We start from the raw sequence: 11,688 nt of genomic DNA on the forward strand, positions 1-11,688 counted from the left end.
CCCTAGCTTTTTCTTTTCCCAGGCACGCGCTGTGTATATACACGTTTTGGGTGTATGTACAATGTCGATACACAGGGAGTTGCCTCTCAACGTGAGGTTTCTTTGTCTGGTTTAACGAAAATCTTTCCCTCTTTCCTTTCTTCTTCGGGTTCTCCTTTTGTTTCTTTGCGAAACAACGGAACAGCTTCTTATCAGGTAGAGACTTCAGTCACGCGTTCTTCTATCTCTTCTTCTTTCTCTTATCTCTCACTCTCTTCTCTCTCTCGCTTCCTATGACTAAAAGGAACGAACAGGGGTGATGTTTCTTACTTAACCTTCCTTGGGGACTTTCAAAGTGAATGATGAATGGGGGACGGATCGAATGGTTTTTGTCGTCGATTGCTAGGGAATTCTTTAAGCTTGTCATTTTTCTTCATCTTCCTCGGGCTTCAGTTCTTTCTTTCATGTCCTCTTTTCTTTGGCCTCATCTGGGGATTATTTCTTTTAAAGAGGCAGAGGGAGTGTACCAAGTGTAAAGAAGTTTTGGTTCGATTTTCCTATCTTTTCCTTTCTTCCTCTCAACTCTGTGGTTGCAGGGCTTGGCTCGCTACGAGGGAACACCACAGCATTTTGAGGTGTATGTACACCCGAGATTCTTGTCATTCTCCTATGATTGTACGAATCATAGACATCTCTCTACACCATTTCCTTCTCTTCTGTCTTCTCTACTCTCTCCTCTTCATTGCTCTTATCAAGGCCTTCTTCCACACAGGTGTATGTACAGACAGACAGACACACCTAGATAAACAGGCAAATCCACGCACCTACTTCTGAAGCCCCTATGTATATAGGTAGAAAGAAGCTTCTTTCTCTTTCTTCTTTTTCTTCCTCTTTTCTCTCCGGAACTCCACATCATTCCTTGTCTTGAAGATTTACTAGTTCCTCTCCCTTCCTCTCTCATCTCATCTTCATCTTCTTCATTTTTCATCTTTCGTTCTTTTCATTCCATATCTTTTCCGATCTTCCGCGCCTCCTCCCAGTTAAAGACTTCTTTCTTTCTTCACCTTTCAAGAAAGAGACAAGCAAGACACGCACGTTCTCTTTACTCTCTCTTACCATCATGGAAGGCGAACCTATCTATTTTAATACCTCTCGTCTAGAAGAGGGGGGTTTCTCTTCTTCTACACCGTCAGCTCTTCTTCTTCCCTCGTCTTTACCTTCTATCCAGCAAATGAAGTTTTACTTTCGACAGTATCTACATCATGGAGGAGGAGAATTAAAGCGTCGATTGCTAGCTGAAGCGGAGAAGAATGATAGCTGTCTCTTACATGTCGATTTAAGCGATCTTAAGTCTTATCAGCATCATATCGAAGAGGCAGATCTGAAGTGTGTAGATACACCCTACTGTAAAAAGAGACAGCATGCCGCTCCTCCTGATTTCGCTCATCAACTTGTCAAGGTAAACATGTTTCTTTCTCTCTCCCCTCTCTCCTTCATATATCTACCTATATATCTCTTATCAACTCATCTCTCCATCTATCTATCTCTCCCTCTGTCTGTCTATCGTTAACCTTTCTATCTAACTATATATCTTTAATCTACCTATCTATCTCTCCTTTGTTTTTCTTCGCAAGAGAAGAGGAGAAAGCACCAGGAGGTGGAATGACTGAAGATAGAGAAAGAGATTCCTTTCTCCTAAAAGGCTACAAGAGTAGCGGGCTTTATGATGCTCTCTGTCTTTCTCCCAAAGGAACTAACTTCTCTTTCTTTCGTCTAGCTGTGTACAGATGAATAGACAGATAGATATAGAGACGAGTAGATGGTTTATGTAGAGTTCGAACGATAGATAGCTAGATAGATAGACAGATAGATAGATTAAAGATAGATAGTGTGTGTACAGTCCGAGTGGGTCTTTCTGTCTGTTAGACTACACAAGAAAGCTAGATCAGAACCGAGTGTCTAGACAGCACAGTAGAGACCTCTTAGCGCAGTGACAAAAAGCAGAGCGTCTACATATCTAGACGTTCTATCTCTCCTCGCATCGCATGCAGCAGACAGCTAAGTGGCAGCGGGGCTGTCTATAGCAGAGAGGGGAGCTCCAATACAGCATAGTATACACAGAACTTAGCATATAAACACCATTCAGCTCGAATTCTTTTCCTATTCTCTCCACATACATGTCTGTGTATCCATCTGTAACCTGTGTCTCCTTAAAGGTCTAAATAGACCTATTTGTACCCTTACATAGACATGTACACATCGGTCGATATGTAGATGAACAGGGAGGGATGTTGTTGTCGTCCTCTCTTTGACCCTTCATTTTCTCTTTCTTCTTTGGTGCATCTCTTTTCTTCTCTATAGGGTCTAACGCAACGTCCTTTAGTGTATCTTCCTGTATGCGAGAAAGTCTGCGAAGATGTGATAGAGAAGAGTGCGATCCTTTCTCATCATAGCCGACTGCTAGGGGGTGGAAGAGCCCTAGGAGGGGGAGGACAGAACGACCCTCTTGGCAGAGGAAGAAGAGGCCTCGTACAGGTAAATCAAGGAGAGAGCTTTTTTCATACAGACACATAGATCCACCCGCAGGAGCGACTAGATACACAGGTTATACGGACTGTACGTGTGTATTCCCCGAAAGTAATTCAGATACATATACAGTCATACCTCCCGAGGCCTATAGATATCAGATGTAGGTATTTAAGAGAGAGAGAGCGAACCGATGTATGAGGATTTGTGTATGAATCTGTAGGTATGAATATGTATATATGGATGAACTTGTATGTGTGAAGAAAGATGTGGCCACAAAGAGAGAGATAGCTATAGACGATGCATGCTATGTTAAGGCTCTATCTCTACGTGTACGTCTGGATATAGGCGGTCGATGTGGTATTCTTTTTTTCGATGTACTTACACAGAAATAGACGAGGCGTATGCTGACTGTCCCTCTGTATCTATACGAATAGGGAAGATGTATAGCAATGATTGCTCTCTCTCTCTGTGTGTACAGATATGAAATGGTAGAAGGCGGCCATATCTGCGTCAACTGTGGATCTATGTATATATGTGCATGTACACGTCTCTATATGTACCTTTGTAGATGGTCTTCTCTCTCTTCAGTGAGGGAGGTGTACAGGACTTATACATATGTAGAGATACATGTTATATCCTAACGAGTATATCATCGTTAGCATACACAGGTATATGGATGTCTACATGTATAGACAGAGTAAACGAACTTCCATGACGTAGTAAGAGTAGTGCGAGTAGTACTAGTAGTAGTAGTAGCAGTAACGCCTTGTCACTGTATGCATTTTGAGAAAGGAAGGATGTCTATTTGGGGAGCCTAAACATTCCTATCACGTATGCATTTTTGAAAGGAGACAAGCCGATCATAGGCAAGTCAGATGCAGTCTGCTTTCATCTCTCTTCTACCGTAGAGATAGATTGAGAGACCTCTGAATGATACGAAGCACCCTTCACATAGCGGTAGCCCGATCTACCTCTCTGTGGGGAGAGAGAGAGAGGGAGAGACAAGAAAGATATCTCTTCTGTCGTGCTTGGGAATACCTCCCTGTGATTCTTGTGCTGACGTATCTATCTAGAGTTGTCGTGGTGGTATGCTCGTGCCTGCTTTTCTTCTGTTTGGAATTCTCTCTCCTGTTAACTCCTTTTCTTGTTTTCTTCTTGTCCTCTGTTGGAGGAATGAAGTTCGGTCCTCTTAAAGAGAGCAAAACAGTTCAGGAGAGTCTGTATCTCTCTTCTCTTCTTTCTTGTTCTTTCCCGGGGGTGATTCGGCGATGCGTATGCACAGTCTCTCTTTCTCTCTCTGTCTCTCCTCAAAACGTATCTTTCCTTGGATACACTCAGTTTCTCCTGTCTTGCTCCTGGAGAGTTTTTCTTTTCTTCACTTTCTTCTCTTCCTCTGCTTCTTGCAGGTTCAAATCAATCTGATGGATACCAGTGCGGCTCACACACCTATCAGGTAAAAAACCGAAGAGCAAAACAAATGAATAAAGAAGCTGCAGAAGGGGGGGACAGGAAAGGTTGGCGCGTGCACGAACTAAAGTGTTGTGGTGTATATACACCCGGGGAGGCGGTTGATGCATGCGTGCATGCATGCCCGAACGTCTTGGAGCTTGTTTGTTACATTCACCGTCATGACGATTGAGTCAAAAGAAACCTTTTCATCTTTTGACAGAGGAGCTACGAAGAAATCTCCGGAAGTTGCGCAACTTTCTCTCCTTCGCTGTGTACAAGAACGAAGAGAGAGAAACGCTCTTGTTTTGCAAGTCGTTCTCTTGGTCTCTCTCTTGACCTAGTGCTCTGTCTCTTTTGGTGTATATCTCTTTATTTGTCTTCCTGTTTTTTTCTTTCTCCATATCCTTCACTTATGCATGCATTCTCTGTTCCTCATATCCTCTCCTCCTCGTCCTCCTGTGAAGCCTTCTTATCTTATCTTTTTTCTTGTCGCTTTGTTCCTCCCCTGATCTCTCCTTTCTTTCTTTTTAGACATCTTTTATCTAGACAGCAAGAGCAGTTTATCGTAACGACAGGAATTATCGTCTCCTCGAGACCTCCTGCATGTCGACTCCAAGTAAGGGGGAGAAGAAGATACTTACAGTGTCTCTAACAGGTGCTCTCTCTTCACCTTCCTTTTATCTGTCTTGGCTCTTCGCATCTCTTCTTCTTTCTCTCTCTGTTTGCTAGATTTCTTTCTCGATGAGATAGATAGTCAGAGACTCTATCGGCGGAGAAAGAAAAAGAACATGAAAGAGGAGGCATCTCCTCCTCTTCTTCGTAAAGAATTTAGCTGGTGTTTTTTCATGTGGACATGCGGCTATGTATCTCTCAGTGTCTCTTCTCACATTGCGTCTGATTCTTCTTCTCTCCATTTGATGTGGGTGAAGGATCTCCCTGCTCCTTCTTTCGGGGAGTCTCTGGAGCGTGTCGAGAGATTCTCCAGCATGCATCTACTGAGAGAGATAGCGGATCACGTTAAGTCTTTGTCGATGTCCTTTCTATAGGAACAATCTCTTCTCAGAAAAAGAGAGATAATGAAGAATAGTCAATCGGGGAAGTAGAGGAACGAACTTCTCTCTCTTACCGGTGTACCGTTTCTCTTTGTATCTTTCTCTCACGAGTGATGGGTGTATAAATAGATATGCATGTATGTATGCATGTATGAATGTATGTCTATGTAGTGTCGTCTATGTGGGTATGTATGTATGTCTGTACGTATGCGTGTATACCTAGGGTGTGTGTATGACGTTTCATATGTCTGCTGGTGTCGTTGCGATTTGGGGTGTATGTACAGACGGTTGTAATTCAGTGTCGTTACTGCAATCATAAGATGATTTTGCCTCTACCTGAATGGCGAGAACAACTTCAACTTCCTCGTTTTTGCTTATATTCTCAAAATCGAGTGTCGAGCCAGTCAGGAGCCGGAGGTCTAGGTGGGATTGGAGGGGGGGGGGGAGAACAAGACCTCGGAGATCTTGGCTGTAGAAACAAACCTGTAAGGAACAAAGAGATGTCTCTCTCTCCTCCTCTCACTTATATATATATATATATCTACATATATATATAGAGAGAAGATGTGCATGTATGTATGTATAGGTGTGTATATAGGAGCATCCCATACAAGAGGCAAGTCCTACGGCGTTGTGTGACGGGGGTCTTCTCTTATGCCTCCTACCCACCTCTTTCTTCATGTGGGGAGTGGTCGCTGCAATATATGGGCATGAAGAGATAGATAGATAGATAGTTGGCAGGGAGATAGATGGAGTAAGTCCGGAGATAAGTAGGTATGACATGATGGTGATATCTGTGTATGGGGGGGTGTAGATGTCTCTGTATATAGAGGTAGACGAAGATACATGAAAAGAAAGGAAAAGTGGCTAGTAGGGGATGGCACAGAGGCTCGGTTTGGTCGCGTATGGTCGAGTTCCCTTTGAGTGTATATACACACATTAATGGAGATATATAGGTATGTAAATGGATACAGCGGTAGATGGATATCTATAGTGTATATCTATGCTCTGTTCGTCTTTGTGTATGTTTCTTCTGATCCTTGGTATGTGTACGTACGTATGTAGGTATGTATGAATATGTCTGTCTATGTGTGTATCCATGTCTATGTCTATCTGTTGTTCTTTCTGTTTTAAAGCGTGAGTGTGTATGTGTATGTGTATGTGTGTGTGTATGTAGGATCCTTATTTTATCGTGACAAATGAATGCAGTTTTGTTGACGTTCAGTCCCTCAAACTTCAAGAACTCCCAGAGGACGTCAGTCTCTCTCTATCTACCTCTCTATCTCTATCTCTATCTCTCTCCTCTTTCCATCTTCACCCGCTTCTTCTTCTTCTCTTAGATGAAGTTTCTTGTTTCTCTCTGTCTCTGTCTCTCTTTTTAAGAAAGAAGAAAGAAAGAAGATGGATGGAAAAGAAAAGAATGACTATTTGTTTGAGCCAGGTCTATACATATGTGTATCTGTGTCTGTGTATATTCGATATGTTGTGCATGGAGAGAGCTGGTATTTCTTTCTCCCTGTGTGTATGTACACTGCACTTCAATACAACTCCAACTACAAGGAGGAGAAGTCTTTTCTTTATCCTAGCACTTCATACATGTGCATTTGTTGGAATGCCTTTCTCTTTCTTTCATTTCTTTCCGACGCTCTCCGTCTGGAACTCACTTTCCTCTATTCACTCTATCTCTCTTTCCTTCTCTTCTCTGTTTGCCTTTTCACTCTTCTTCCTCTATAGACAATCTCGTCTTCTTCTCTATCTCAGTCGCCGGCACCCGTATGTACTCTACATACACCAGTGGATCAAATACTTAGCACGTGCAATATCTATCTATCTATTTATACATATATTATATATCTATCTGTGTATATAGATATCTCTCTATGTATGTACGTATGTAGTGTCTATAGAAAGAATAAGAAGAATGAGAGAAGTAACGGTAGTGGTGGAAGTCTCATATCCGAGGTCTCCATAATGGACCTACCTAGTCTCCACACATAGGTATCTATATCTCTCTCTATATATAGTTGCATGAATATGTATATGTGTATATCTGTCCATATATATATGTATGTACACGTAGCTGAATGTCTGTGGTGGAGCTTTGAATGTGTGCGTTCTTGTAGGGACACGAGAAGGACTTTCTTTTGTCTCTTTCTCTTCGTTCTTTTCTCGTGTTTGCTTCACCTCACTGCGTCGGTTCATCTGTGTCTCTTTTCTTCTCTCTTGCCTTGTAGGTGCCTACGGGTGATATGCCTCGTCATATGCAGTTGAACTGCACGCGGTTTCTGACAGATCAAGCTTTTCCAGGAGATCGCCTAATCATTCATGGCGTTCTCACGACGAATATCACCTCTCCCTACGGCCGATTCTCAGCTACCATACCTGGAGGTGCAGCTACTGCCGGCTCTTCTGGGGGACGAGCAGGTAGGACTCACTCCACACTCTATTCATCTTCCTCTCGCTTTCTTCTTCTACTACAAAGAGGCCGGCTGTTCACATTTATATAGCTGTATAGATGTATGTATCTATACGTATATCTGTTGTCTTGGATGTGTGTAGAGACATAGAGATGTGTGCGCGGGTATGTTAAGTACGGAGGTTGTCATGAAGGTTCCTTCACGGGTGTGTTAGACATCTCGAAATTTCTATCTTTCTATCGGTGTACCGGCCAGTCTATCTTTGAACTATCTATTTGCTTTTCATCTATCTATCTAACTTTGTCTATGTTTTTACTTGCATTTGCATGCGTTTACTTTAGCTTCACTTTTGGTGGACGACGTTGGATGAATACCATACGTCGCCATGTATCTTCAGAGAATGAGTTTTCTTTCTTTCTCACTCTTTCTTTCCTTCTTTCTCACTCTTTCTTTCTCACTCTTCCTTTCTTTCTTGATCTTTCTTTCTTTCGCACTCTTTCTGTCTTTATTATCTTTTGTCCTTTCTGTCCTCCTTCTCTTGTTTCTTGTCTTTCTTTTTCTCTCTCCTTCTTTCATCTTCGCCACCTGACCAATTCCATTCTTTCTCTCTCTCAACTGGGGGGTTTCTTTCCTTCTTTCTTAATCTTTCTTTCTTTGTTGATCTTCCTTTCTTTGTTAATTTTTCCTGGCGCTTCCTTCTCCATTCTTTTGATTCCTTCTGTCTCTATCTTTGTGTGTATTTGTATGTCGTCTTGTAGACAACGGAGATGTGGCGCACATGAATTACGTGCACGTGCTAGGAGTCCAAAAAGTGTCTTTTCTTTCTTTAGCGAGGACTCGCCTCAGCTTTAGCGCAACCAACGCTGAGAGAATGGAGCAGAGAGATCTCTTCTATCGCCTCGCTCAGCATCCTAACATTATTTCACGCATCTCTAAGTACGTCCAATACAAACCGCAAGAAGAGAAAGAAGAAAGGAGAAGAAGAAAAAGAAGAAGGCAAGAGGAGGAGGAGGAGAAGAAGAGTCTTTCTTTCTTTCTTGTGTCTGGCTTGGGTTGTCTTACTTGGATTGATCGATTTTGGTGCTTGGAGGTTTGATAATAGTAGGAGTGGAAGGAGGGAGAAGATATCTTCTTTGGAATAGTGACTTGTATGTATATCTATGTATATATCTCTATGGGTGTACATGCAGAGAGGAGATAGGAGGCATGGATGTACATCATCTTCCGTCCCTATATGAAGGCTATGCATGTCCGAAAGGAGAATTCTTCAGAATCGCAGCCTCCAGTGGCCTCTCCTCCCTTCTCTTTCTCTATATTTTTGAATGTAGAGCCTGTATGATGCATTTGACGCAGAATTGTTCTCTCAGTCTACTTATCAACGAACGAAGCCGACCGATAACGGGGATCCCCACGCACACGTCAAAACTCCGGCAAGCGAGCCCGCCGCCGCACGGACCAAGGCATGGAGACATACATCCATCCACATACATGCCTAGATATGGATTTGTATAGAGATAGATATAGTAGATAAATAGATATGGATCGACCTAGAGAGATGGAAAAGACGTTAAGGAAGGGGGGGGATCAGTCGGAGGAGGAGATTCCGTTGGTGTTTCTTGATGTATCTCTCTTTGCTTCTCTGTAATCGGGCGTCTCTAGCAAAAGAAGAATAAAGGAATGAATGAGTCATCATGACCCTTTCTTTCTCGGGATAACTTCTCGATCTACTTACCTGTCTCTCTATATCTATCTTTAATCTATCTCTCTCTCTGTGTATCTTTCTGCCTATGAAGGATATGGGTCTTCGGTGTGTGTCTTGTGTGTTGCTTGAAGATCTTTAGCGCCAGCATTGTTTGGTATGGAGGATGTGAAGCGTGCATGCGCATGTCTTCTATTCGGAGGGACGCAAAAACAGATTCCTGATGGATCACGCCTTAGAGGGTACGAAGGAAAAGACGAACCAACCTCTCTCTTCCACTCTCCCTCTTCTTTCTCTCTCTCTTTCACTCTCCCTCTTCTTTCTCTCTCTTTCACTCTCCCTCTTCTTTCTCTTTTTCTTTTCCTCTCTTTCTCTCTCTTTCACTCTCTTTCTCTTTCTGTTCTTATTCTTTCTCTATCTTTCGGTGCGGACATAGGTGGCTACATGTTTCTTATTTCTCTTAAATAGAGCGAGCTATTCATGCTTTAGATTGCAGCTCTTTGCATACACCTTCAGTCTGTGAAAAGAACGTGGAGCTTGTCTTTCTTCGGCTCTTTTGAGGTGAGTTCTTCTTCGTTGTTTTTTCGATAAGAAAAAAGAAGAAAGACCAAGGGAGAAACAAGAAGAGATCCTTTTCATAAGAAGGATAAAGAGAGAGAAAGGATCAAGAAAGAGAGATCTAAGAAAGAAAGAAAAAAGGAAAAAAGAGACAAGCGGAATGTTCTATCGCTAGGAGATAGCTCTTACGACTCTCCCTACTCCCAGCACAAAAGCAAGGCATATGAAAAGAAGAAGAAAAAACAGCCACGACCGAACCACCAGTCTCTACATCTATTGAGATAGATAGGTAGTGTATTTGGCATGTACCTAGAAGTAAGAGGGAGAGAGATAGATGTGTATGATTCATTTTCTCTCTCCGTAAATGTATGAACGTATGTGTCTGTGCGTATGAATAGATGTGTATCTATCTATTTTTCTCCAATCTATCTATCGATCTTTAATTCATTCTCCTCTCTCCTCTTCACTCTCTCCCCATTTCTCTTCACATATATCTTTCTTTTTCTTTCTCTCCTTTCTTGTGTGTGTCTGTTGCTTTAGAGATATTAATGTTCTTTTACTAGGTGATCCGGGTGTAGCGAAGAGTCAGATTCTCAAGTTTGTGGATAAAGTCGCCCCTATCTCCGTATACACCTCAGGTGAGTGAGGCCTCCATCTAACGTCTTCTCGTTCTTCTTCTTCTTCCTCGTTGTCATCTCTGGATTCCTGATAGTCGTGACGTACACGGAAAGAAAGAGAGAAGAAACGAGAGGTGCTTTTCGCTTTTCTTCTTTTTGTGTAGGGAAAGGAAGCTCAGCGGCGGGTCTGACGGCTGCTGTACTTCGAGATCGCACAGGTGTATTTACACTCGAGGTATGTCACACCACTCAAGCAAAGAAGAAGAAAAAGAAGAAGAAAGAAAAAGCTTCTTCTCAGACCTCTTCTTTTTCTCTTCATACATGAATGTGCTTGTTGCATGTCGATAAGTCAACATACATCTTTCACTCTTGAGATGTGGCGAGCGAAGAAGAAGCCCTTCTCTTCTGTCTTACTCTTGTGTTTTGATTTAAGCCATAGAACGAAAGCGAAAGTGCGAATGAGTAGCCGACAGCTTCTTCTGGGCTTTGCTGCTATCTTTCGGGTGAATAAAGAAGAAGAGGAAGGTCGCCCTATCATTGATTAGAGGAGCACTAGCTAGTAGGAGTAGGAGTTGTAATAGTAGTAGCAGTAGCGGAAGCTGTAGAAGAGAAGAAGAAGGATGCCACTCAGATTCAAGGGGCATTGTAAGAGGAAAAAGAGGATAGAAGAAAGGGTGCGAGAAAGAGGAAGAGAGGGTCTTCTTCTTCGTCTCGTTCTTTGAGTTAAGAAAGTGTTCACCCAGGAGGAAGCAAAGGGTGGATGGATGTAAGTCTGAGAGCTGTCTCTTTCTTTCTTTTTTTCTTCATGAAGAGATCTCGTCTGTGGAGATGTGTGTATATACACCTCAGTGCATGCATTGTTTTTTCTTCAGTGTCAACTGTACATCCACTCAGGAGTTGTGTGTTGTTCTTCTTTCTTCTCTCTTTCTGGTTTACCTCACATTTCATACACATCGCTCTGTCTCTTCAGTCTATCTATTTATCTCCAATCTCTCTTCAATCTGTTCACCTATCTCTCTTCAATCTATCTATCTATCTTTTGCAGATTGCTTTTCTTTCCTATCTTACCAGATGACCTTATAGAATCCGTTTTTTCATTTTCCTTTCTTTCTATCTATCTCACTTTTCTCTTCTTTCTTTTCTTCTTTTGTTTCTTCGTGTAGGGTGGATGTATGTGTTTAGCAGACGGGGGAGTTGTGTGTGTGGATGAGTTTGACAAGATGGATGAGAGAGACATCGTTGCTATGCATGAGGCTATGGAACAGCAAACCATCTCTATCAGTAAAGCAGGAATCAATACTGTCCTTAACTCAAGGTATCTTTCTTACTTCTTTCTCTCTCACTCTTTTTCTTTCTTTCTTTCTTTCTCACTCTTTCTTTCGCACTCT

The 11,688-nt window shown here is 42.3% G+C and overlaps 1 protein-coding gene across 1 annotated transcript; it reads left to right on the top strand.

Annotated features, from left to right (window-relative positions):
• Positions 1-2: 2 nt before the first annotated feature.
• Positions 3-11,646, top strand: CSUI_004913 (dna replication licensing factor mcm5; the record flags this gene model as incomplete). Its single annotated transcript, XM_068065094.1, has 12 exons — positions 3-1,438; positions 2,341-2,514; positions 3,915-3,961; positions 4,489-4,573; positions 5,294-5,494; positions 6,187-6,264; positions 7,244-7,433; positions 8,185-8,362; positions 9,260-9,367; positions 10,224-10,321; positions 10,465-10,535; positions 11,464-11,646. Coding segments are annotated over exons 1-12 (1,752 nt in total), but the record flags the coding sequence as incomplete, so codon positions are not given.
• Positions 11,647-11,688: the final 42 nt, after the last annotated feature.

Source organism: Cystoisospora suis (genome assembly GCF_002600585.1).
Source record: "Cystoisospora suis strain Wien I chromosome Unknown contig_2353, whole genome shotgun sequence".
Taxonomy (NCBI): Eukaryota; Apicomplexa; class Conoidasida; order Eucoccidiorida; family Sarcocystidae; genus Cystoisospora; species Cystoisospora suis.